At 50.2% G+C, this 27,682-nt stretch overlaps 1 protein-coding gene across 5 annotated transcripts in view; it reads right to left on the bottom strand.

Annotated features, from left to right (window-relative positions):
- The window catches only part of AFDN (afadin, adherens junction formation factor), an 80,851-nt gene that overhangs the window by 30,346 nt on the left and 22,823 nt on the right, over positions 1-27,682 (bottom strand). For 3 of the 5 annotated variants that reach the window (XM_040239192.1, XM_040239195.1, XM_040239193.1), the window contains exons 9-21: positions 22,020-22,114; positions 21,104-21,366; positions 16,590-16,659; positions 15,199-15,317; positions 12,579-12,640; positions 12,266-12,471; positions 10,371-10,391; positions 9,503-9,648; positions 7,496-7,590; positions 6,926-7,191; positions 5,014-5,157; positions 3,476-3,674; positions 1,198-1,301 (exon numbers count right to left, since the gene is read on the bottom strand). In XM_040239192.1, coding sequence (XP_040095126.1) covers positions 1,198-1,301; positions 3,476-3,674; positions 5,014-5,157; positions 6,926-7,191; positions 7,496-7,590; positions 9,503-9,648; positions 10,371-10,391; positions 12,266-12,471; positions 12,579-12,640; positions 15,199-15,317; positions 16,590-16,659; positions 21,104-21,366; positions 22,020-22,114 — 1,790 coding nt within the window. The remainder of the gene's footprint in view (positions 1-1,197; positions 1,302-3,475; positions 3,675-5,013; positions 5,158-6,925; positions 7,192-7,495; positions 7,591-9,502; positions 9,649-10,370; positions 10,392-12,265; positions 12,472-12,578; positions 12,641-15,198; positions 15,318-16,589; positions 16,660-21,103; positions 21,367-22,019; positions 22,115-27,682) is intronic. The other 2 variants (XM_040239196.1, XM_040239194.1) reach the window with 1 other exon arrangement.

The raw sequence follows: 27,682 nt of genomic DNA, 5'->3' as shown, positions 1-27,682 counted from the left end.
TGAGTGATCGATGGATAATTCAGGAGGTCACCACAGGAAGCTTCTAAAGCTCCAGAAGACTCGTGGTCATTCTTCACAGTCAAGAGCCGCTAACCACGGCCCCCGCAGGGAACACACTGGCCCCCGTCCACCGTTACCTGCCAGACACGCGGCTACACCTGCTGGGCTCCGCCGAAGCCTCGTGCAGCTTAGGAGTCAGTCACACTTAAGGGGAATGAGTCGGAACAACAACGCTCCCAAAGGAAAGGCTTGACTCGCCTGTGTCCTCTGGGCTGACATGCAGTGTACGGAGGAAAAGACAACTCTGGTCTGGCATCCCTTTCTAAGACATGGCGAAGCTCCTTTTCTAGTCTAAAACTCTCTGCGGGAAGCAAGGCAGGGTTGCCCCTAAAATCTATGAGCCAGGAAACACTAATGGGACTGGCCAGTCTTTCACCAAGAGACAAAACTAAATTAGTGAATGATTTGGTACATGGCGCCCACTCCAGTACTCTTGCCTAGAGAATCCCATGGATGGAGGAGCCTGGTAGGCTACAGTCCACAGGGTCGCAAGAGTCGGACACAACTGGGTGACTTCACCTTCACCTTCACATTGCTAAGACAGGGCAGGGGCGTCTTTGGTGGCTCAGATGGTCAAGAATCAGCCTGCAAAGCAGGGGACATGGGCTCAATCCCTGGGCTGGGAAGACGTCCTGGAGAACAGAATGGCTACCCACTCCAGTATTCTTGCCTGGAGAGTTCTGTGGACAGAAGCCTGGAGGGCTGGAGTTCACGGGGTCATAGAGAGTTGGACATGTCTGAGCTTAGCTAACACTTTCACTAAGACAAGGTAGAATTGACTAGAAAATAGAAAATACTTATATCACAGAAAAATTTTTCTAATAAAACCCATTAAGATTGCCACAGTAATGTATTTTAAAAATACGTGTGAGGTTTAACTGTAGGTATCAACAGGCATCATTGTTCCCCTCTGGCCTCTCTGTGTGGGCTCTGGGATCTGAACTCCTTGACCAGGACTGAACTTGTGCCCCGCTTTGGGAGTCTCAGCTACTGGGTGACCAGGGAAGTTCCCAACAGGCGTCTTCTTAAAAGCAATGTTTGTTTACAGATGACACTGCACAGACACAGCCAAGCATTTTCAAATCGAAAGGAATCAAGTTTCCTTCTCTGGTCTGCCTGCCACCTCACGATACTCGCCAGTTCTGTGTTCTCCCGCAAAAGGTGACTCTCGTAATCTGCGCCTTCAAAATATATCGTCCAGGTGCCCGGGGAGCGTGGGTGAGGAATTAACCTGCAAAACCCTGGGGAGAAAAACAGGCAGGCTGTGAGCGTGAAAAGCTGCCGCGTCAGGCAACACAAGGCACAGACCACACGGCGCTTCCCTAGTGCCGCTGCTGGCTGTCTCCAGGCTACGACCTCACTCTCTCCGACAAGTGAGTTAGCAGACATCTAACATCACCTGTTCATCTGAACACAGAGCCTGTACACAAACGTTTGCATCAGCTTTACTCATGATTAAAATCTATTTGTTTTGGTCCAGTGTAATTTCAACACCAAGCAGAAAAGCGAAACTGGTTTCCCCCTCTTCTTTACCCCAGACAGCTTTCTTCCTCACGTCTATGAGAAATTACAGACTCTCACCAAGATGCTTCCTTGCAGATCTGTCTCCTCTGCTCGACTAGGAGCTCCTCAGCCAGGCTGAGAACCCCTGACAGACAGAAGGGAAGGACAGAGGGACCAGAAGGCAGTTTTGATAGAAGCCTGTCGGCAGGCTCGCCCCCAGAATCAGTGATTTACTCCAGGGGAACAATGATCCCGGGGAAGGGGGCCTCCTCACTCCTCTCTGTCATTTCCTTAGAGGTCACATCTACATGTTTTCGAAAAATGTGACAACATTTTAAAGAACATCTTTAATGTTTTCAACAGGGACTACTGACATTTTTACAAGACTGAGCCTGCGTCATCCCTCATTTGTCAGATCTTACAGGGTCTTTCAGAGATTTTGTGACAAAGTCATGCACAAACACAGTTCTTTTCTCTCAAGCGGTCTTGTGGCAAAGTTGTAGCACACACAAACACAATCCTTTTCTCTCAAGCGGTCTTATTAGCACCAGCTGGCCATTAGGAAGAGCACACTGCATACTAGGTACCCCGGGCGCCAGGGGTCCTGGCTGTCCCACGGGGGTCCTCGCTGCACCCGTGCCCCCAGCAAGGATCACCTGGCTAGCATCTCAGGACAGTTATGAGGCTGTCTGTGGTAGATGAAAAAAAAGATGTCACAAACACACTCAATTATAATAACGACATAAATGAATTTTATCTAGTTTTAGCCTTTCATTTTTTAAAAAGTCACCGTCTCAATCCAGTTTTGCTGAAATATCAGCTACACTTTGTTTCTCTTCCCGCTGTTTTAGGGAATCATAATTATCATGGTTCTGAAATGTCAATGACTTAAGACTTGCTGAAGGCTTGGGTGGTGATTAACATATTTTAGCAATAAAGTATTTTAAAATATTTACTTTAATTTTGGCTGCACTGGGTCTTTGGTGCTGCACAGGCTTTCTCTACTTGCAACAAGCAGGGGCTACTCTTCGCTGCGGTATGCAAGCTTCCCACTGCAGTGCCTTCTCCTGCGGCAGAGCACGGACTCTAGACTTGAGGGCTTAAAGTGGTTGCAACCTGCTGGCTTGTGTGCCCTGCGGCATGTGGCATATTCCCAGGCCAGGGATCAAACCAGGCATTGTCCCTCGCGTTGCAAGCCATGTTCTAAACCGCTGGACCACCAGGGAAGCCCAGCAATAAAGGAATTTGTCTACTGGTTTTCAGACACACTGCTTTTGCACACTCAACTGACTGCAGCTTGGTGTAAAGTTTAATTCCACACACAATGGGAAACCAAAAACTTGATGTGACTTGATTTTCTGCAACACTCACTGCCGTGGTCTGGAACTAAAGCTGCAATACCTCTGAAATGTGTCCTCCTCCACACACACCACATGCAGGCACAGACCTAGGGAAATGAGCTGCGCTGCATCAAGCGCGCCATCACCACACGCACGGGCTCGCCCTGCGCTGCAGCACTGCTGGGCTCCACTCCAGCCTCAAGACAACCATGGGGGGCACGTGGCTTGGCTGCGCCCAGTGACGGGGGGGCTTGGGGCTCGTCTGGCCCTGCCGCTGCCTGCTCTGCTCGGGTGGCACCGACACACGGGATGGACGGAGCCCCATGGGCACATGGAACCGGAGAGAGGACAGTGCCAGGGCCGGTGAGCAGAGGCCCCGGGCGGCCGAGCCATGCCTGGCTCTGACCCCACGTCACCACCGACCGCATCCCTCCATTCCCCGGGCCCTGACCTTCCCAGAAGCGCACCAGGTGTGCGCACGTGGGGTGGCCTGACACACATCAACACACAGCGAGCACCAGGCCCGCTGGCACGCAGGGAGTGCAGACGCCCGGGCTGGGAAGGCGACCCACCTCTCTGGCAGAGAGGGTCCAGGAACTCCTGCAGGCCGCTGGGGACGTTCCTGACGACATCGCAGGAGTAGCCGTCCTCGGGCAGGAGGAAAGGCAGCTGCAGGTCGGGGTCCTCCTCTAGCCGCACCTCCCGCCCGTCGCTGCGTGCAAGTTCGTCCGCCGTATTCTCAGCCACGGCCACCACGTTCGCGATCAGGTCCTGCTCAGAAACAGATGCGGACTTGGGAGACGCTCGGCGCACAGTGTGGCTGGCCAGTGACGACCAGACACGCTTGGTCACGCGGGGTGTGGCCACACACACGCAGGGTGCCTCCCAGAGGGGAAGCCAGTTCATCCGCAGCTCAGACCGGCCTGGCGAGCAACCGAGCACCGGCAGAGCACACACTCCCACAGTCTGCGCTGCAGACACTATTGATTGGGAAGAAGCACCTGTAGTTCTAAACAGAAATCGTTTGATTGCAAGAAAGTCTTTTTCCTTTTCAAAAATAATTTTTCCTTGCACATTTTTTAAACATCAAGTTGCTAATAACTATTTTTTTACTTAATGACACAAAAAAGTTTACACAATGTTAAATATTAAAAAAATACATATTCCCAGGTTATGTAGAGGTTGTTGCCTTATGACAGGTTTACAGGTGATTTCTGCTTAAGAAGTTCCAGTTATTAGATAATGTACTTACAGGACAGTTCCCAGAGTGAACACTCCCTCCTCACCCCAGGGAGGGGACAGAACGACACCCCAGAGGAGCTGCCCTCCCTGCCCTGTCCTCTGTCTCAAAAGCATGGCCACCAGGCTTCTCCCCGGGGCCTCCTGTGTCCCTGAGCCCGGAGTGTGGACCGCGGCTCGACCCTCCCGCGGGGCTGTGCAGTCACGGCCCCCTCCCAACATGCAGCCACATCAGGCCCCCTTTCAGGATTGTGACCCAGTCTGTCTGGGGACAGTGGGTTCTGGGTTTTGGCCCCCGCCTTCTGTCGGCAAACACTCAACACTGGCGGTGAAGCTCTCCGTGGGATCGGGTCCCCTGCACACTCGACTCTCAGGATGCCTGCGTCCAGCTGCTGCTACTGCGGGGCTGTGCTTGGGCAGCGTATCATGAAGAGCTGGCTACATCGTGCACTCTTCTCTGTGCTCTCTGCTCCTCTGCAGAGATCTCTGGACAGCAGACTCGGCTGTGTGTGAGGATCTGACTTCCCCAGGCAGGCACCTCAGCACAGCTCTGAGAGGCAGCCCCGGGGGAGGCCCTGCCCTGCTGCTGGCTGCTGACATGAGGGGCCCTGGGGTCTCGGGTCACAGTGCTGAGCCCCCAAACTCAGGGTGAGGGCAACTTCCTCACTCCCTGCCCTGGCTTTCCAAGAACCTTGTTCCCTGCATTAAATCCCCGTCTACTTAAAATGCTTATGTGGTTTCTATTTCTTGCACGGAACCCTAACTCCTACACATGTCAACAAAAGTGACTCTGGAAGATGACTACATAAACTTTCTATTTCTCTTCTTTTCCTGCACAGACGTGATACGTGGCAACTGGCGCCGCACTCACCGCAGGGACAAAAGGCTCGTCGGGCGCACAGTGGTAATTCTGCAGCAGGGCCTGCAGCTGCAGGGAGTTCAACTTGAAGCAGGTGCTGCTTATGTTTGGAACATCATCAGGTGCGTACTTGTCCATCGTAAGCAAAGTGGTGGCCTGTGAACAAGCAGCAGGAAAACCATGATTCAGAAGTGTTTCATCAATATTCCCCGTTAGGTAATATTTGTGAAGCTGAAGTGACTTGCTAACCTGACTTTAAAATGCAGGGAGTTTTTAGGAAAACACGTTTCCATTTGCATCACCTATACGTGTCAAGCTGAACTCGAAGTACCGTCTAGTTGAAGGTGTCACATGACCTCGTGGGTGTGCTCCAGATTCAGTCCTATCTGACTCTGTGACTCAATGGACTGTAGCCTGCCAGGCTCCTCTGTCCGTGGAATTCCCTAGGCAAGAATACTGGAGGGGGTTGCCATTTCCTTCTCTAGGGGATCTTCTTTTATTAAAATTGTATGTATAGTAAGACCCAATAATTTATGTGCAAAAAGCATTTTAAAAGCCCTGTGGCTCATACGGTAAAGCGTCTGCCTACACTGCGGGAGACCTGGGTTTGAGCCGTGGGTTGGGAAGATCCTCTGGAAGATACTCTTGCCTGGAAAATCCCATGGACGGAGGAGCCCAGTAGGCTACAGTCCATGGGGTTACAAAGAGTCGGACACAACCGAGGGACTTCGCTAGAAACTTTAAACACTTATATAACCAGATTACCACTACTAAGGTCTGAATAAAATAACATTGTAATGACCTTTCTAATAACTAGCTGAGTCAATCAAAGTAAAAGGGCAGAAATCTCTACACTGTATCTCTTTAAGAGACTGAGAAAAAAAAATACAAAATTACACACTAAAATTAACAAAACAGGTTATAGGTACTCTTTTCCTTAACTGCACAGCACCAGGGTCTAGTCTCCAAGCACCAGGAAAGCGCCGTGTCCCTTCTGCTGCTCCTACCCTCTTCCTGTGATGTGACGAGTTTCTGAGGGGGGTCTCTCTCATCTGTGTTTATACACAGGCTTCTGCTCTGGGGTTGCCCAGCTTGCAGCCCTGACTGTATCACACACAATGGAGTGCAGCTGGTTAACAGCGCTGTGTGAGTCTCAGGTGCACGGCAAATGGATTCGGTTATGCACACAGGTGAATCTACTCTTTTTAAATTCTTTCCTCATTTAGGCTAGTACAGGATGCTGAGCAGTGTTCCCTGTGCTCTGCAGGAGGTCCTTGTTGGTTACCCATTTTATTCTTCGTATTTTTTAAGTGCCAGCTATCATCCATTTTAAAATCAGAGTTTCTCTCTGTGTATGTAGCTTTATGACACATGCCTCACTGTTCCAGGTGTTAATTCTGCTATCACCACCTGTTACGGGCTGTACTGTGTCCTCTGAAATTCACACTGTGAAACCCCAACATTCAGGGGGTAAACCTGGGGTAAACTTTGGACTGTGACCTCATCTTGCGAAAGGATCTTGAGAGAAGGAATCAAGTTAACTGAAGTCAGTAGGTCTGGGGTCCTTATGAAAGGCAGAGGCTGGAGCAGAGATGTGGCCTAGGAGAGGCCTCCTGAAGACGGAGGTGCAGGCAGGATGCTGGAGACCAGCAGCCGCAGCGGAAGGCTCGGGAGCTACCGACAGGCTCTCCCTCTGGGAACCACTGTGCCCCGACCTCAGTCTCAGACTTTCAGCCTCCAGGACAAAGTGCTTCTTTTGTTTAAAAAGCTACCAGATTGCTGTACCTTGTGAGAGCGGCCCAGGCAGAGAGCATACCACTGTCTCATCCTAAGTGCACATGAAGACCCCGGGGAGGTGCCGAGACGCCCCGGGGGGAGTTAGAGACGCTGGGGACCACGCGGCCATGAGGCCAGCCCCACCCACCTGCACGATCCGGCTCAGGTGGCAGTCAGCCGCCAGCTCCAGGCCCTGCTTCTCGGCCCAGGCCTCCACGTGCCCGAGCTGCTGGCGGAGGATGGCGCCCCAGTAGTGGGAGCAGAGCCCCGACTCGGGGTCAGTCACCAGCCGGTTGAACAGCCACATGTTGATGAAGTGGAAGAGCTGGGAGAAGAGCTGGATGGTCAGCGCGGCATTGACCCGGCAGCGACGCAGCAGGGACATGGCGCCCGTGAGCGTGTGCAGCACGTCGTCTGCGAGGGCAGAGGGCTCGTGGTCAGTGGCCGCCCCCCCCCTGCTCGACACCTGCCCGTCCAGCCACATGCCGGTGTCCACCGCACTGACCGAGAGCCCCAGCAGGGCCCCTGAGATGAGAGCTGTTCCTGTGTGGAACACAAGGGGGTTCGCCACACCAGGAGGACGTCCCGCGGACTCTGATCACACCCGCCCCTCAGACCACGGACGCTGAAACAAGGGCACCTCCGACAGCGAATATTAAAATGAAGGTGAACGCAGAGGCAGGAAGGAGGGGCTGAAGCAGAAAGAGAAAGGCCTAACCTATTTTTGGTCTCTGCAGACTGTCCTCTTCAGGGTCGTCCAGAAAAGCGGGCATGTAATTATTCAGCTCTGACTGAAGACAGTGAACCAGGTACCTGAAAAACATTGACAGTTTTAATAACCTCAGCATGACACCCTGCTGCTATCACACAGGCAAAACAATGTGTACTGTTTAGAAATATTTTCCATGTACAACATCTATGTAATGGTTTTCCTCTCAGGTTTCATACTTAATTGAGCTCAATTTATTAAACTGACACTTTCTGCGTGTAGCTATTTATGCTTCAGCTGTGCTCACATACTAGTAAAGTAATGCTCAAAATCCTTCCAGCTAGGGTTCAATGGTACCTGAACTGAGAATTTCCAGATGTACAAGCTGGGTTTAGAAAAAGGCAGAGGAACCAAAGATCAAATTGCCAATATCCATTCAATCACAGAGAAAGCAAGGGAATCCCAGAAAAATATCTACTTCTGCTTTATTGACTATTTGACTGTGTGAAACACAGTGAACAGTGGGAAATTCTTAAAGAGATGGGAACACGAGACTACCTTACTTGTATGTGGGTCAAGAAGCAACAGTTAGAACCGGACACGGAAAAACAAACTGGTTCCAAATTGGGAAAGGAGTACATCGAGGCTGTATACTGTCACCCTGCTTATTTAACTTCTACGCAGAGTGTATCATGTGAAATGCTGGACTGGATGAAGCACAAGCTGGAATCAAGATTGCCAGGAGGAATATCAATAACCTCAGATATGCAGATGACATCACCCTTATGGCAGAAAGTGAAGAGGAACTAAAGAGCCTCTTGGTAAGAGTGAAAGAGGAGAGTGAAAAAGCTGGCTTGAAAATCAACATTCAAAACCTAAGACACCTCAAGAGGGAGGGGATACCTGTACATCCATGGCTAATTCATGCTGATGTATGGCAGAAATCAAACCATTATTTATAAAGCAATTATCCTTCAATTAGAAATAAAGTAGAAAAAAAAAAGGCAAAAAACAAAGTAATATCATGACATCTGGTCTCGGGCTTCAAAATCACTGTGAAAGGTTACTGCAGCCATGAAATTTTAAGACACTTCCCCTTGGAGTCAAACCTATGACAAACCTAGACAGCATATTAAAAAGCAGAGACATTACTTTGCTGACAAAGGTCCGTACAGGCAAAGCTAAGGTTTACCAGTTGTCATGTATGCATGTGAGAGCTGGACCATAAAGAAGGCTGAGCACTGAAGAATTGATGCTTTTGAACTGTGGTGTTGGACAAGACTTTTGAGAGTCCCTTGGATTGCAAGGAGATCCAACCAGTCAATCCTAAAGGAAATTAGTCCTGAATATTCAGTGGGAGTAGAGAAGGCGATGGCACCCCACTCCAACACTCTCGCCTGGAAAATCCCATGGACAGAGGAGCCTGGTAGGCTGCAGTCCACGGGGACTCGAAGAGTTGGACGCGACTGAACGACTTCACTTTCACTTTTCACTTTCATGCCATTGAAGAAGGAAATGGCAACCCATTCCAGTGTTCTTGCCTGGAGAATCCCAGGGACGGGGGAGCCTGGTGGGCTGCCGGCTATGGGGCTGCACACAGTCGGAAACGACTGAAGCAACTTAGCAGCAGCAGCATTCAGTGGAAGGACTGATGCTGAAGCTGAAACTCAAATGGCCACCTGATGCAAAGAGCCAATTCACTGGAAAAGGCCCTGATGCTGGGAAAGACTGAGGGCAGGAGAAGGGGTGGCAGAGGACCAGGTGGTTGGACAGCATCACCGACTCAATGGACATGAGGTGTTTGAGCAAGCTCCAGCAGACAGCGAAGGGCAGGGAGGCCTGGCGTGCTGCAGTCTATGGGGTGGCAAAGAGTCGGACACGACTTAGCAACTGAACAACATTGACACTTCTTGATATCTATCTTCAGTTAGGGTGAATAAAAATCTTTAAAATGAGTTCTGAAGGTTTAAAGAAAAAGCATGACTGAAGAAGTCTTTACAGAACGTGGGTTCTTACTTAAAGGCCATCTGCACCAAGTGCGCCAGGACGTCCTGTGCATCCAGTGTGATCCGACTGAGGTCTCGGTCCTGCTTGATGAAGTTGAGCAGCTCGGACGCGTTGGCCATCCAGAAGGCAAGGGCCCCTGCAATGTTCTTCTGTTTCTGCAGACAGAAGGCAGCTCCGTAAGCAGCCACAGGACAAACAGCACAAACGAAAGGAATGCTCCTGAAAAGCTGCCGAAGATAGACCAGTACCTCCCCATTCTCACCAGGGCACTGAGCACAGATACCAGATACTTGCAGAGGAATTTGGGTGCAGACGCAGCAATGGGCACTGAGCCCCACTGCAACTCCTCAGGATTCAGGTACAGACACATGGCTCTAGTGAGCGACAATTTATGGCACCAGTGCGGAAAGGAGCCATCAATACCAACACCGAATTGGAGACTGCACTTTATCTGGTAATCTGTGACGCACACACACATGTATCCATGGTTACCCACCGCCACCCTGATACTCGAAGTCACTGGCAAGGACACCAAGCAACTTGGTATCAAGTACTGATCTATCACGTCATCTCCCGACCACATGAGCAGGCCAGGCAACCTCAGATGAGATCCAAAGAATAGGAACCAAGGATAAACAACAAAGAGGAGAAACAGAACTGTTGTCATTTCATATCCACACTGAAGTGCATTAAGCAGAAGTTATGAAATGCTGATAAAGGTTGCACAGTCAAAAAAGGATTTTAGTACTGCATGTTCCAGCTGCTGAATGAGTGTTATGAGCCTCAGTCCAGTTGTTTTGTACTTTGACATGGAAGCAGCATGAGAAACTCAGCTAAGCCAACACAGCTAGGATCGGCTCCCAGCAGTATGTCCTACCTGATCAACCTGGTCTACTTCCTGGAGAAAAACAGACGAGGGGAAACCAAGCAGAACGAGAGAAAGAAACTCGTAAACAGTCATGATCGTTAAAAAAAATCAAAACACTAACATGAAGGCACAACATGAGGGCATGACATTTAGTTACGCTATTCCATGTTACACACTCCTTGTGGCTGCGAGGAGCTCGGGAAATCTAGGACATAAAGGGGGGTTTCCTCCTCTTAACGCTGGCACAAAAACTAAGGGAGTTCCTAGACTTTCTCTGTATAGAAGATGTTGCAATGAACAAGTGAATACACCGATTTCTTTGAAAGATTTACAAAGAACGGGCTTCCTAACGTCTCTGAGCAACCCTGTGTGTGTGAGACAACCTAGAGGTCCATGACCTCAGAGTCTGTTCCCCTGGATCAGCTAGTGAGGATGAAGGCACAGGAAAAGACCAACAAAAACACTAAGCGTTGAAAACTCTAAAGTGTATAAAAAACTTGTATTATTTCTATACTACAAAGGAGCAAATTGCTTTTTCCAAGTAGGTTTCTTATAAATTAAAGATTTTTAATTATTCTACAATTCCTCCCTAAAATTCAAGATTCTTTCAATCACACACTGAACCTAGATCTTAAGTATGAAAAGCTTAATAATGTGATTTCACTGCCAGTTCCAGTAAGATAAGCCCATCACAAGTGTCTGCTGATGGGAGTTTCATAATCTGAAATCCAAGCATGAGGGAGACAAACGGCAGCTCTGAACAACAGCTGAAAAGGAAATCCACATTTGTGTATAAAATAACAGGAGTAACACGATTGTGCCCAAACAGAACGAGCTTCCTCTTCATCTACTTCCTCCCTCAGGGGAAGGGCTCTTAAACTCCTCAGAGTCACAGGCTAACCACTCACACAGGAGAAACCTTTTTTTGAAAACGTTAAAAAAGCTTTCTATGACAGTTCTGAGGGGATGAAAAGATTAGCTTGCCTCCAACTATCCTGACAGGAAAAAAGCAACCAAATCATCTAATTGTGTCGCTTAAGATCACGTACCTAGAGCGTCACAGCTGAATAATGCTGACAAGTGGTTTAGGAAAACTTTTTTAGAAGTCTGTAAATTTACTTTTAAGGACTTTAAAGATTAAATCTTCAAGTTACCTCTAAGTGGGAAAAAACTGTTACGCCAATTTTATCAACTGTAGGCAAACAGTAATAAAGGAAACAAACCATTCTACCAACAGAACATGCTAATTTTCTGAAATTTGAAAACTGGTTTACGAAAGAAGTTGAGCCTGATTTTCATCGTGAGTGAGAAATGTCATCACATCCACGATACCCACGCCCATGATGAGAAAACCAGAGGCCGACTATCAGCAGCCTGGCGGGGCCATAGTCAAAGAGCGAGTCCTTTTTTACAGCAACTGTCAGGGGCCCGTGGAGCAGGTGATGCAGGGAACTGCTTGGTGGGCGAGGGGTCTTGTCAGGAGGGACGGGGACCCCATGGAGCCAAGCAAAGGCACCCGCACAGCACTGAGGGCCCTGAATGCAACCCGGCTACTCACTTTATAAAGGTTCATTTTACGATACGTGAATTATTTTTTAATTCTCAATGCCCTCTCACACCTAGTATAATTTTAAGGGTCTTTTTCACGATCATTGTGTGATCACACACAAACTTTCCCTTCCCTTAAATTTTGTAGGAAAAAAAACAAAAAAAAGGTTTGCATTTCAACTTTTAAAGCTATACAGTTTTGAATCCTGCTTATACAACTTTTGCTTTAGAAAAAAAATTATTCAGATAAAGTCAAGCATGTAAGCAAATCTGAAATGTTAAAAAAAAGCAACTGACTCAGTTGATTTGAAAGCTACTGCCAGTCACGGCTGGTGCGGCCCTGCGTCAGCGCTTACCTGGATCACCCCTTCCATCATGCTCACCATCCTGTTGACGAGGGCCATGACTTTGTGCGTGCGCTCGGCGGGGCTGGCGTCGGGTCTGTACTGGCTGGACAATACATACCGACACGCCATGTATAGCACGTATGTAGGTGACAGCTTAAAATGGACTGTAGAGCTATTAGTGTAATTTATAATGGCAGATAAAAATGAATCTTCAGCTGTGAAAAGATTTCAAAACAGGAAAAAACAACAAAACGTGAAAACTCAGATGAAGAAAAATCGAATAAGAAATAATTCAGTACCAGTACACTCTGAAATTACTTACAACTTTCCCTGAATTCAATGCTTGCAGGCAGAATCAAGTCAGGCCCGGGAGCATCCTGAGTTCTGAAAGAGCAAAGTGGCCATCTCTTAAAACCAGCTCACATTAGCTAACACCACCCCAACATACAGTGTGGATTCTGCAACTATTTTTTAAAAATCAATACTGCATACAGAGTCTTGGCTCATTTTCACGTGGAGCCTATTCCAATATGTGGGTGAGGGAACTGGGGGTCATCCTAGCCCGGCTGCTCACGGGTCAGATCCTGAGTATCTGCTTCTGTCAGGATAACACAGCCGACCACGAGTCTGTTCTTGATGAAGACGCCCTGCACTGTAGAGATGGGGCTGCTGGGCCCCCGCTACCACGACGGCTCGAGTAACCGTGAAAGACACCACTGGGAGAAAGAGAGAGTCTAAAGCTCTCTGAGCTTGAAACTGAGCTCTCACACAAGAGAGGGAAAAACGCCCTAACAGCCGGACATCGCCTGCCTCTCCTGGTCAAGTCAGACGGGCGGTCCCTGCCAGTGGGGCCCGCAGCTGCGCTGTGTCAGCGTCTGTTCAGGCGCACAGCGGCGGCACCTCAGGGCGACTGAGGCAGCTGACCACGGGCCGGCTCGGAGAACCGCAGCAGCCCCAGCAACAGTCTCGTCCTGCCAAGCTCGCCTTCTCCACGCACCAAAGACGAGTAAGGGGAAGATACAACAGGAATCCATTCAAGCTACCGTAGACGTCAAAAGTAAAAACAAAACCCTTCTTTTCACCAAATTATGTGCTTCCGAATTTATTACCCAGTCTATAATGTATTCATTTGGATTTAACTCCATACTTTAGGTATAAAAATGCTCTTAGAATATAATTCAAAAGCTCAATTATTTTTAACATGTCTTTCTTACACTGCCATATTTGTAAACATCTAGAACTGTAGACAAAGTGCTTATTTTTCAATTTAATACCCACAACATGAATTGGTAAAGTTTACCAATTTTTTTTAATGTTTTATCACTTCAACAAATCTAATAAAAATAAGGAACTTAAATTCTCATTGAAAAATTTAAAAAATGTGTCAGTGATACTTTAAACGTTATTCCCATCATTCAAAAAGATTCCTTGACTAAAATTAGTATTAAATCATTCACTGATTAAGCCTGTCAGATTTTATGACTAAACCAGTGAAGAGAACTGCAGATGTGAAAAACGAGAGACTGGAAATGGGAAGAACCACGTTTCCATTACCGTCTTCATACCAACAAAGTAACGTAGATTTACATTCCAAGCAGAAGTTTAGTAAGTCTTGGCAAAACAAATGACCTTGCAAAAAATTTAATTAAGATATATGCTCGTAGAAAATATAATTTCTAACGTACAATTAATCATCACATGGTTATTTTGATGCCATATTATGCTACATTTACTTATTAACTGAGTATACTTATTAATTTTTCATATCCTGAAGACATTATGCCCATCAATCTTCCCCTGCCCCATCTCAGTTATCTGCTTCTTCAAATACCTGTGTGCTAAAAACCACTATACATACACCTCGATCACCTTATAAGCAGACGGAGGTACTCCGCATAGTACTAACTCAGCATCCTGAACATCTTACTCTAGAACACGCTATCAAAAACAAGCATGGACACAGAAAGCAGACTACTCATTATTATAGCTTAAAAAAAATTGCAATATAATTCATACTGTAATCATAAAAAAATTCACAAAAAAATACTGAATAATAACCAAAAGCAGATAATAAAAACGAGGTAAAAACATGAGGTTCCCATGTGAGTCTACAGATTTAATGATTGGGATGAATGTCACTAAAATCTTAGGAGGCACAGTGCCCTCTGCTGCAAGATGTCAGAACTGCACCTGCAACCTGTCGCTCAACTGGTCCCTGAGCAGCCCTGGCTAACGCCCTGGTTACTGGAGCTGCACGGTCTGAAGGGCTCCATCACCAATCTGAGGTCCACTGCTGTCGGTGATGGTGAGAGTCACACGACGCTCCCTGCTTCCATCTCAGCACCGAGCTAAACCATCTGCCCTCCCACATCGAAGCGTGCTACCAGAAAACAGCACCCCGACTTACTAAGGTGACGCACACTGAGAAACCCTGAGAAAAGGAAGGAAGAAAAGCTCCACGCTCTCTGTTCAAAGGATCTAAGCAAGAACAACACCCGCAGCAGAAACGACATCTCGTCTGTCAGAGTCACTGGAGCAGGGAAAGGGCAGGTGGGCACTCTGTGACTCCTGAACACGCAGCTTCAACGCCACTTCTTCTAGATATGGGTAAGATGACTAGGCTTATTTAAAAAAAAAATTACCACATGATTAAAATCCTCTAAAAATTCCCTTTCTCCTGTTTTTACAGAGCAGCTAGCATATTTAACATAGCAACATTTTAATTCAGACTGTCTCCTATTTCACCTAGACATGGTCGAGGTATAAAGTGAGGGATACGACTGTCAATGAAGCATTTCCTTTTTTAATTCGGTGACATGAAAAGGAAATACCCATAAGGGTCTGCCCACATCCCAAAGGTGTCAGCTGGACCTCAAGAGCGGACCCCTGACCCAGCCCCTCCGTGCCCGCTCCAGCCCCGGGCACCCAGGGCCCTGCCCCACCTGCTGTCCTGCCGGCGGTAGTCCAGCTGCTGCTCCACGCGGACCATCGGCTTCACCATCCCTCGCTCGGCAGTGCTGGAGGCGGATGGTGTCCTGTCGCTGTCCAGCCTGGCGGCGCTCTGAGCAGGGGAGACATAGGCGCTTAAACAGAGTACGTGGCCAACTGTGTGTGACACCTGGTGTCGCAGGGGATGCGGGCGGGGACCGGGGAGAGGGGCCACAGCCGCGCCCCCGAGCACTCAGAGCCCACGTCCTGGGCGGAGAGCAAGAACGCGGCTCTGAACCAGCTGCTCGGGTGTGGGCGGAGAGGGCCCCCGCGGCATCTGGACCCCACACGCTTCTCGGGTCAGGACGCAGCAGAGAGAGTACACGCGCAGTGCGAAGAGGCAGGTCTCTGTTTTACTTGTTTCAAGAAAGGGTGTGCAAGCTCGCTCATGACAGCGGAAGCCCCAACAGAGAGCTCAGAGCAGAGACTGGCTCACGTCCTGCCCTTAATCGACACAAGGAAAGGACACCCAGACAGCAACCCGAGTGGGTCACAGAAGCCCCTCCGAGCAGTGCCCACTGTCAGCAGCCTGAGGCCCGTGGGGATGGCGACCGACGCTCAGAGAACCATCAGAACAGACCAACACACTCAGGTGCAAGGTTCACTGCAGCAAAAATCTCTGCCAGGCTTCTCAGTGCCCTCCCTGTAGGCAATGAGCGCAGGCACAGAGCCCGCCAAGCAGGGAGCGACAGACACTGCACGGAACGCACCTCCCACTCCTCACGTCGCCCCCAAACCAGGCTGCACAGCCTGCTCTGAAAAGACACTTTTCTGCATGTTGTAAACAGCGTGTAGTACGACTTTTATGTTATAGAACAGTGACAGGGAACTGGAGAGACCCAGCTACCCCATGTCCCAGCCACCAACCAACCCACCCCAGGAACCAGCGGCAAGACAGCAACTACAGAGAAAGAAACAGCTGCCGTCTCAGGCCCAGGTTGGGGTGGGGTGGGGTTGGGGAGCCTCTCCCCAGCAGTGGGCTGCCACCCAGAGCAAGCACGGTGCAGGAGAGGAGGGTTCCGGGCTAGAGCGGTACCCGCAGAGAGGAGGAGGTGGCCAGGAGCTGGGACCAAGCTGAGGTCACAAGCGCAGCAGCTGTGACCTCTGGGGTGACCTGATCTGAGCGAGGAGTCTGGTCCTAGAGGAGAAGCCTCGGACACACCGCTTGGAGAAAAAGCACAAGCTCCTGGCCTTTGCGGCCGTTCCCGCGGACCACGAGAGACAGGCTGCCCGCACACAGGCCCTGCAAAGCCTGCACCACACTTCCCTGCGTGTGTCAGCAGCAGTTCGCCACTGCCGCCCTGCCATATTCACACGGTCCTATCGGTGACGGACAAGCACCCACCTTGCTCGCTGGTAAGGCCGTTCCACTGTGAACGTCTCCTCCTAAATCAAAAGTTGTCTCCTGAACAATTCTGTTGAGATAAAACAAGAAAGCCACAGAATTAATAGCTCTCAAATAATCAGAGGCAGTCTCTTCTTAATAGTAAAAATTGTTAAATATCTGTGCAAAGATCTTCAATAAATCACTTTACTATCAGACTATGAATCTAATGACTAAAAAAAAAACTATACTAACTTTACGAACTGTTTTTTCCAACACATACTGAATGCTCTAAAAATTGGAGTTTTTAAAACTAGGAACACAAAATTGAAAAGAAGCATAAAGAAAAAAAGGAGCTCTTCTATTGTGCGAGTTTCTTAATTTTCCAGCGTAACATGGACCCAACCGCATTCTGGGTATGTGAACAATTACAAAGTGACTCTATCACGACTGTGATGGCAGAGCTCACGATGGCATGGTGCTCAGGGATGCAGACGAGATGAACTACGGGTCCATCGACACAGCACCAGACCGATCACCCCCCACAGGTCATCGACACCCACTGAGATGTCCGGGGGGCACCCCACCACCAAGGCTTTGAAGACAGAGAGTCTAGGTCTGCAGCTAAGAGCACACACATGTCAGGCGCCCTTTGAGGAACCAGAGTAAGAGCAGCAAACGAAGCCCGAAAAGTGTAAATAAATGAGACAAGGACTAAAAGACGGCAGGTAAGAGCACAGAAAAGAGGAAAGAGCTCCTGTAAAAGATGAGCAGACAAAGCTCCCGCTGGACTGACCCAGAGAGAGGGAGAGGGAGGGAGGGAGAGAGGGGGAGAGAGAGAGAGAGAGACAGAGACAGAGAAAGGGAGAGAGGGAGAGGGAGAGAGAGACAGAGACGGGGAGAGAGGACTCAAGTCAACTGGAAATGAAAGAGGAGACACTACAGTCAACACACAGAGACACATCAGAACACACCACCGTGAACAACAATGCCCCAACTGGACAACCCGGAAGAAATGGATAAACTTCTAGAAACAAAATCTCACGAGACTAAAGCATGAAGAAATAGAAAATCTGAACAGATTAATCACTGGATAGGAGAGTGAATCAGTAACCAATGGCCTCCCAACAAACTGAAGTCCAGGACCAGATGGCTTCACTGGTGAGTTCCACCAAACATTTAAAGAAGAGTTAACACAAATGCTCAAACTATTCCAAAACATAGAAGAGGGTGGGGGGACACTTTCAAACTCATTTTACGAGCCATCATCACCCTGATGCCAAAAACAAGATGGACACCACAAGAAAAGAGACTTTCAAGCCAACGTTCCCACTGAGCACAGATGAAAACATTTCAACAAAACATCAGCAAACCCAATTCAACAATACAGTAAGATGCTCATTCACCAAGATAACAGCGACTGATCCCAGCAATGCCAGATGGTTCAACACTCACGAGTCAATCCATATGGTACACCACGTTTACACAAAAAAAGGAAGGGTAAAAATCACATGATTGTCTCAACACACACAGAACAAGATTTGACAACACTCAGCATCCATATATGGGACCCCCTGGTGGCCCAGTGGAGAACAGGCTGCCTTCCAATGCACGTGGTGTGGGTTCAATTCCTGGTTGGGGAAGTAAGATTGACCCCACATGCCGCGGGGCAAGTAAGCCATGTCCCGCTACTAGAGAAGCCCCTGTGCGCTGCAACGAAGACCCGCAGAGCCAAAACCACGCTGTCTCTACACCCTAGTAACAGTGTCAGAGGGTTAGGAAGACAATTCCAATTCACAATTGCATCAAAAAGAATAGAACACCTAAATTTAACCAAGGAAGTAAAAACCAAACACACTGACATTCATCACAGAAATGGAAAAAGACACAAATAAATGGAAGATACGAGATATTTCGTGTTCACAGACTGGAAGAATTAATATAGCTAAAATGTCCATTCTACCCAATATAAGACCAGAAACTATAAAACTGAGAGGAAAACACAGGCAGGACACTCTCTGACATAAATCACAGCAAGATCCTCTGTGACCCATGTCCTAGAGGAATGGAAATAAAAACAAAAATAAACAAGCGGGACCTAATTTAACTTAAAAGCTTTTGCACAGCAAAGGAAACTATAAACAAAGAGAAAAGATAACCCTCAGAAGGGGAGAAAATAATAGCAAATGAAACAGCTGGCCAAGGATTAATCTCCAAAATACACGAGCAGCTCACGTATCTCTATACCAGGGGAAAAAAAAAAAAAAAAACAATGAAAGAGTGGACGGACAGACATTTCTCCAACGAAGACATACAGATGGTCATTAAACACGCGGAAAGATGCTCAGCCTCACTCATTACTAGAGAAACGCAAGCCAAAACCACAAAGAGACGCCACCTCACATGGCTGGAATGGCCGTCTTCAAAAACTCTGCAAACAACAAACGCTGGAGAAGGGGTGGAAGAAAGAGAACCCTTTAGCACTGTTGGTGGGAATGTAAACTGATGGAGATTCCTTAAAAAAAAAATCTAGGAATAAAACTAGCACATGACCCACTACTGAGCATATACCCTGAGGAGATCAAAACTGAAAAGACACAGGTGCCCGGACGTTCATCGCTGGGACAGGGAAACCTCCTGGCTGTCCATGGACAGAAGACCAGAGCTGAGGCGCGCAGATACAGCAGGGTGCCCCTCAGCCATAAAAGGGCTGCATTCTGAGTCAGTGCTAACGGGGCAGATGGAGCTGGAGCCCACCATACAGAGCGAAGCGGCGAGTCAAGCAACAGGATGGCGCCGCACACAGAGACAGAGCCTAGAGAGATGGAGACCTCCGTCTGCAGGGCAGCACCTGAGACGCAGACACAGCCAACAGACCTGCGGACACAGGAGGGAAGGAGAGGGTGGGGCGAGTCAGCAGAGAAGAACGCGCATTAGAAAGGGGAAACAGGCAGCCAGTGGGGCCCTGCTGTGCGAATCAGGGAGCTCAGGCCCAGCTCTCCGAGACAACGTGGAGAGGTCGGGGGCTCCCGAGGGACACGCACACCCACAGCCGATTCACACTGATATGTGGCAGCAACCAGCACAACACTGTAAAGCAGTTCTCCTTCAACCTAAAATACATTTAACAAAATCTTATTTAAAGTAATAACAAAAAACCAAGGTCACAGATACAAACATACCAGTGGCTACCAAAGGTAGAGGGTCTGTGGGTAGAGGGAGGGGGTAACGCCCAGCGCAGTAACCAGCGCTCAGCGTCACTGAGAGAGCGGTCCTGAACGTCCTCATCACGAGAAAAGAGCTTGTGTGACTGACGACGAGGGACGGCACCTGCACCCACTGTCACCATTTCATGGATCTGCAAAACCTGAATCACTGCGTCCCACACCTGAACTAGCATGGGAACTACCTCTCGTTTTAAAAGTATACATAGATGTGTGTAAAAAAGAAAACACAAGTTACTTACCTAGAAGTTTATCTAACAGTTTAATGTTAGAACAGTTTAATGTTAGTTTTTGTAAAAGTGAGAAGTCTGTTCTAGTTATGGATGTACATATAAGTACCGGTATAATCAACTACTAAGCCGTTTCCACTAGTTTCGCAGGAGAAAGATACTGGTGATCAAGTTTCACAGCGGCACCACCCTGACACGATCTCGGCTCACCCGGACATGTGACTAGATTAGACACTGCAGCCCCACAAAGCAGGACCCTCTGCAGCAAAACAGCAGCAGGAGGCTGAGCTCTCACAGACGCACATCCGAGCAAGACCGAGAGACCGACAGGGGCACAGAAGCTCACAGGACTGTTTGCGACAGGGATGCTACAGCGAACACCATCGGAAGGGAGACAGCACAACGCCTAGAAGCCAGCCCAGCTACAGACAAGAGGCCTGGCGAGGAGAGGGCAGGCAGAGGCTGGATCCCCCGCCGAGGAGCCGCCAGGAGACAACGTGGGAGACGGAAGGCCCAGGCACGGGCTGGAAGCGGCCTGGGACCCACGCCCAGCAGCCTGAACATCGGCGAAGCCCTGGGCAGCACAGTCGCTAACCACAGTCACTATCAGAGAGGGCGCCCTCCTCCCGGCCCGCAGGCAGTGGGCGCTTCCTTTTCTGCCACAGGCCCGCGTCGCAGGTCCTCCGAGAGGCACCAGGTGGAGCCACAACACTTTGAATTCCTTTAAAAAAGACCCTGTTTTATCACTAGGAACAGAAAAGGCACATACGTCGCAGCAAAACCCAACAAAAGCCTAGTCTAGATTCAGAACACTCTAACTCCAAGTATGGCTTTAAAGTATCAGCTAAAACACAAAATTTAAAAAGAATTTAAAAAACCAGCCACAACTTCCAATTTCAAGACGAAGTCAAGACCTTCCTTTCTTCTTCTCTGAAATGAACCCAAACCCAGCCTGAACCACAGATGGTGAATTCTGAATTTTTAGAAATTAAAAGACAACAAAACACAGTCCACGGCTAACTCCCATCTGTTCCGGCATGATCACGCTCTCCAGAATTCTCAAAGGCACCGGTGCTCTTACCCAGACTTATGCCTGGGGCCCTTCACAGTCAGGCCCCCGTCCACGGGTCTCTTGGGGAGCGTGTGGTCCTGGCTGGGGTCCACGAACTTGAACACGTGGGACGCCCCGAACTGCACCTGCGCCCCACTCTGCAGCATCGTGGTCTCCGAGATGCGCTGCCCATCCACGTAGGTCTCAGCATCCATGCTCCTCGGCGTGACCGTGACCACCCCGTCCATGTTCGTGAGGTCACAGTGATGGGGCTGAACGCCTGAACCAAACAACTGGGAAGGAAGGAAAATCCAAGGAACTTCCATCAAGCACAGAGCATTTAAAACTGAATTTTAAGACTCTGGAGTCCCCCTTTCATGATAAATATAACCTAATAAACTCCGGATTTGGGGTGGGTTCAGGGAACTTCCCTCAATAGTAAAAAAGTAATAAATACTGTCAAATAACTATTTCATTTTTAGCTTCCAGAAGCTTGATGAAAGGTACTCTAAAAAGCATACAGTCATCTCGCGTGCTTATGAGATGATAAAGGATCTATCCAGGTGGATCGCTGGAGTGCTCTGCTGTGGGAAGGATGGAGGAGGACACGGGTTCTCGGCCCCATGGCTCCATAGCTGAGAAATGAGGGCAGAGAGAGCGCAGCCTGCCGAGCTCGGCCCCAAGAGGCAAGGGCCAAACGTCTTCACTCACAGACACCCAGGACCTGGCCCAGTCCAGCCCGAGCACCGCGCCGAGCCGGCGTGATACCTGCCTCCCACTGCGTGTGGGCCCCGGGGATGCGCCTGCCCATACTGTCTCCTAAAGCACCCTGTAAGAGCAGCCCCGTGTCCCGGAGAAAAGCAAGCAGGCCAGGCCCCTGGGGGTTCTGGAGGACCGATGCTCATGCCGCAGCCTGTCTCTAGGGCCCCGCCCACCAGCCGCGCACCTGGATGGAGCTGTCCTCGAACTTCTCCGTCCCGACCTCGGTGACGCTGAGCTGAAGGCGGTAGAGCTTTGGCTTGTCTCTGGAGTCAGAACCGTCTGCGGGAGGAGAACAGGCTTCACTGCGAGTCAAATCACAAGGCTCTCGCCACGTGATTTGAAACAAGCAAACGGGCAATCCTTGAAAAGACAACCACTCAGTTCCCAGGGTTTCTTCTCAAAGAACTCCCCAGGTTTACATCCTACAGTTTAACTAGCTGGATGCACAAAACGCAGATGAAGACACGAGCGTATCAGCTTCTGCTTATTACACTGCAAGGCACCAACACCAACGCTCCTGCCAAGCTTGCTTACCGCATAAAAAGCACTTCCTGGCCACATGATCCTGGACCCATCGGGTCCTGAATGAAGACCAGGGAGGAGATGGGGCGCCTCCAGACTGGCCGTTGCCCCGCAAGCTCAGCACACAGCCCGCAGGCCCATCCCGGAACCAGGGGCAGACCCGGGGAGGCGGCCCCATCCCAGACCCAGGGGCAGACCCAGGGAAACGCGAGCCCTCTCCGGACCCAGGGGCAGACCTGGGGAGGCGGCCCCATCCTGGACGCAGGGGTAGACCTGGGGAAACGCGAGCCCTCTCCTGGACCCAGGGGCAGACCTGGGGAGGCGGCCCCATCCTGGACCCAGGGGTAGACCTGGGGAAACGCGAGCCCTCTCCCGGACCCAGGGGCAGACCTGGGAAGGCGGCCCCATCCCGGACCCAGGGAAACGCGAGCCCTCTCCTGGACCCAGGGGCAGACCCGGGGAAATGCGGGCCCCATCCCGGACCCAGGGGCAGACCCAGGGAGGCAGCCCCACGCCACTCCCCGGCCGCCACCGCACTGAGTACCAGTCGGAACTGTGGTGAGGCGCCCACCTCCCCAGAGCACAAATGGGGAGAAGCACAAATGAAGACTGGAGCTTTCTGTGTCATATTAAACTTCCTGGAACCGCGGAGACGTTCCCCCTGGCTGTGCATGAACTTCTCTGAGCTGATGGGGTGGCCAGGGGGTCGAGGAGGAGGGGGACCACATGCGCTGAGATCCCTGCCCACTGAGGCCCAGACACTCAACCCCAGATCCCGGCTAGCGCAGGCCACTCTGACCCCAGCCCTGGCGCACAGGCGGGGACGGGCCTCAGCCCCGACACGGCCGCATCAGGACGCGGTCCAGGGCCGGAGAACAGCCTCGCGGGTCCCCGCCACAACGGAGGCTTGCTGACTTCACACCCACTCACCAAGGGGTTGGGGACGGGCACACCAGAGCATACACAGGATGGCCCCAACGCTCACAGACCACAACCCCGGAAACACGGGCAGGCAAGCCGTCAGGATGGTCACTGACTTGTGAGCGCACAAAGCAGCAGCCTGGTGACGTGCTTCCTCTCTGCGAGCCACCACAGCAACCTGAGATAGGGCGAGGAGGAGACCGAGCCGGGCTCCATGGGCTTCGCCCCCAACAGACCCCACACGGGGCATCCCGGCCGGAGGCGGCCGCAGCGGAAGCCTCCTCTGAGCCATTCTGTGTCACCTCCAAGTGCTGACTCAGAATGGGGCATCCATCGTGCGGGGCCTTCCTGGATGGGCCAGTTCCGCCAGAACTGCCAGGGGCGTGTTACTCTGCTGCCTTTTAACACCTCGGGCAGCCCTGGGGTCAGTCCTGGCTGAGAGGCATCGTCAGCCCTGCTGCGCCCCCGAGGCGGCCACTTCCTCAACCCCCCACCCCCGAGCTCCGGCGCGGAAGGGCGTCTAAAATGGTCTCTTTACACCTGGCACTCAGCACGGACCGTGGTCCACAGCGCGCATCCGGTAAAGCCAGGACCGATTAACAGCGAGTAGCTACTAACTAAAAACAAAGAGAACAGAATAATGCAATATGGCCACACAGAATCACCAATGAATCATAAAGAAAGCAAAAGAAGCAACTCAGTGATCAAGAACAATTGTCTCAATTACATGTTAAAAAAAAAAAACAGAAGAATATGAAAGATGTGTTTAGTGGTGACAGAAAAATGCACAGATGCTTTCTTCTGAAATTCTGAATGCTTCTGAAGGGCATCTTGTCAGCTAATGACCTGATAATACAAACTTTTTTACATGGACATTTACAGCCACAAATTTAGAAGCATAACAAGAAAGGAGAAGGCAATGGCACCCCACTCCAGTGCTCTCGCCTGGAGAATCCCATGGGCGGAGGAGCCTGGTGGGCTGCAGTCCACAAGGTCACTATCAGCTGGACACGACTGAGCGACTTCACTTTCAGGAACTGGAGAAAGCAATGGCAACCCACTCCAGTGTTCCTGCCTGGAGAGTCCCAGGGACGGGGGAGCCTGGTGGGCTGCCGTCTATGGGGTCGCACAGAGTCGGACACGACTGAAGGGACTCAGCAGCAGCAGCAAGAAAGGGAACGCTGCAGCCTTTCCCATCCTCTCCCTTCTCACCACTTCCCTGAGGCAGAAACCTGCCGACAGGCGAGCAGAGGCCACCTTTCTAAGTCCCTCCTCTCTCACTGCTCCCCAGGAGTAACCCAAGAAAGAGCTTTACAGGTGTGTCCTGAGTACCCGAAGCGGGGGCCACAGGAGACAGAGGGGAGCCCAGGGGCCGTGTGGAGAAACAGAAATGGAGGCAAGGGATGTGCAAGCAGCCGACTTTTCTCGTGGGTCCGCGCGCCCCTCCTCAGCAAGAGCAGTCATCTCAGGGGCCGGACACACACCACAACTGCTGCGTAACTCAAACCCTTCTGTGTTCCCCTTCTGTAAACACTGCTTCTGCCTGCAGGGCGGGAGCACCCTTCTCCCTTCAAGCTTTGGTGTGGCCCAAAGGCAGAGGTAAGTCCTCTTGAGGAACCCGACCACACACACCAGAGCTTCTCCGCAGAGGTTTTCAAAGATTTTTTAAATTTTGTGCTTTTGCGTTAAAAATATGTTGTTCAGTTGCGTCCGACTCTTTGCGACCCCATGGTCTGCGGCATGCCAGGCTTCCCTGCCCTTCACCATCTCCTGGAGTTTGCTCAAACTCATGTCCATCGAGTCAAATAGGTATGCAACACAATCACATGGTCCAAAATTCAAAAGACACAAGAAGTCCAGGTGGAACACCCCACCTCCACCCAGAAGCAAAGCTGCAGCATCTACCTTTAGCGGATGGAACGACCTGATGCCCAGCTTCTTCCTTCTCCGGTGCTCACACACCTGTCAGAGACCCACTCAGGGCTACCGAACAAGCTGCAGAAAACCCGGTCCGACGTCCAACACCTGACTCACCGGTGTTTCCTCTGAAATTCACCCTGAATTTCATCTGCCAACTCTGCCGGCACGCCTCCACCACTGTGCACTCTGCCCTGCACGCTGGTCTGCTGCGGCTTTCTCCAGCACTCCCAGAGACCGCTCTGAACACAGCCTGAGAGCAAGTCCAAGGGCGCCTGCATTCTCAGTCGGCAGCACGTCCACACAGTCAGCTCTGCCTCTGCCCCCGACCGCCGCCTCTGGGCGGCCGGCTGGACGAAGGGGCTGGGGTCCTGCCGGCCACCCCGCGTGGACTGAGGGAGGGGGACCCACGCACCTAAAGAGGGCTGACCGGGAGCATGGCCCCGGCGCCGCGCTAGACGCCGGAGATGCACAGTGACGAAGCGGATGATGGTCACGTGCCCAGAGAGCTCACACTTCAACAAACCAAGAGACCAGTTATGAAACCACCAAAAAAGAAATGTGACTCTTACTGAAACATGACTATCAAGAGAATATTTTCACTAATCCTATTAGAAAAAAAAAAAAATCCAAAACACTAAGTCTCCTCAAATGGAACTGGCATAAAAGCTAAGGGCACTTTAGGGAAGCTGATGACTGTGTCGTGCGTATTTCTGGTATATGCCAGGTAAAAAAAGAAACGTATTTCTCTCTCTATTGTTTCATTATTTTACAGTATGAAATTAAAAAACACAGGAAGACATTAGAGTCCTTTTCAGGAATAAAATAACAACTGAAACATGTCTAAGACTCTATTTATATATTATATCAAAATAGGTGATAAATACTGAGTTTGATCTCTGGGTTGGGAAGATCCCCTGGAGGAGGGCATGGCAACCCACTCCAGTGTTCTTGCCTGGAGAATCCCATGGACAGAGGAGCCTGGGGGGCTACAGTTCGTGGCGTCCCACAGAGCCAGACACAACTGAGCGACTAAACGCAGCACACAGAACAGGTGATAAATGCCACTTGTTTCTATTTTTCTTTAAAAAATGAACAAAACCCCCCAAACTCCAAGTTCGGCTAGTATCTGATGAAAACCGTATGATCAGTTTGGACAAAGTTCAACAAACCAATATAAGATGCTAAAAGGTGAATAAGCTTTATATATGAGAACATATTTGACTATTACATTCAACATGCAAAAAGTGACATTTAAAATATAAAACGAATCGCTAGTCTAGGTTCGATACAGGATGCAGGATGCCTGGGGCTGGTGCACTGTGATGACCCAGAGAGATGATATGGGGAGGGTGGTGGGAGGGGGTTCAGGGCTGGGAACTCATGTACACCTGTGGTGGATTCATGTCAATGTATGGCAAAACCAATACAGTATTGTAAAATAAATAAATAAATAAAAGTGGAAAAAAAAATAAAATAAAACAGGCCAAAGAAATAATTCCATGTACTATCTAAGATAGACTCTACTGCACAAAAATTGAGCAACAAACCCCAAGTAAGAAAGCATAGCTCTGCTGACAAGAGATGAGTTTCAACCGGGAGAACGAAGACAGCACTAAGACACCCTGCATCTGGTCTGGACGCCAGTGAGAGCCCCACCAGGGGCCAGGGGTGAGTGGCACCCTCTGTCCAGCGGGCTCCTCCTCTGCAGCCTCCTGGGGCATCACACACGCGGCCCTCCCCACGCACTGTGCCCCACCTCTCAGCCCAGGCCCTCTCTCTCTGGGCCTGGATCTCAGGCTGTCTGTTCCCCATCCGTCTCCTCCTCCCCTGCCTCGCCCACTCTTGATTGTCTTGTGGGAGAGGGGAGTCGACGGTCAAGAAAACCGCTCTCTCCCTTCTTCACTTCAAATTCTCACTTAAAACTTATCCTGAACAAAAGAACTGGAAATTTCTGCAAAACAAGCTTCTTGTAAATGAATTCTGGATATGGAACAATTACTAGATACGTATAAAATGAAAGGACATTAAACTCTTAAGAAACGTTATTTATGTTAATTGAAAAATGAACACATCACGCATGTGGTCAGTTCACATTATTCTGCCTGTGAGGTGGTTAGTGCTCTAGTTAAGAAAGTCAAAGGAAGCATAGCGTTACCTTCAGAAGTGTGATAGCCGTAGCAGGCAAAGTGGTTCCTTCTCCCTGGGGTCGGAGACATGCACGGCGCCCAGGTGAAGGCCGCAGCAGGAGAGAGGCCATGCAGAAGGCGTGGGGGAGAGACAGAGAGGGTGAGCTGCAGGGGCCACTGTCCCTGGGAAAAGCGCGTCACCCGAGCCCGGGGCACGGACACGACAGCCGTGCTCCACGCGGCGCGCGTGTGAGAGGCCGAGGCCCGCTGTTAGGGAGACACTGAGACAATAGGTGAGTGCCAGGGGTGGGCAGCTGTTAGTCCAGCACAGGGAGACCCCCACCCTGCCTGGGCAGCC

Source organism: Oryx dammah, unplaced genomic scaffold, assembly GCF_014754425.2.
Source record: "Oryx dammah isolate SB20612 unplaced genomic scaffold, SCBI_Odam_1.1 HiC_scaffold_4, whole genome shotgun sequence".
In the NCBI taxonomy this organism is placed as follows: Eukaryota; Metazoa; Chordata; class Mammalia; order Artiodactyla; family Bovidae; genus Oryx; species Oryx dammah.
Note: the sequence above shows the minus strand (reverse complement) of the source record. Positions and strands in the feature narration are given on the sequence as shown.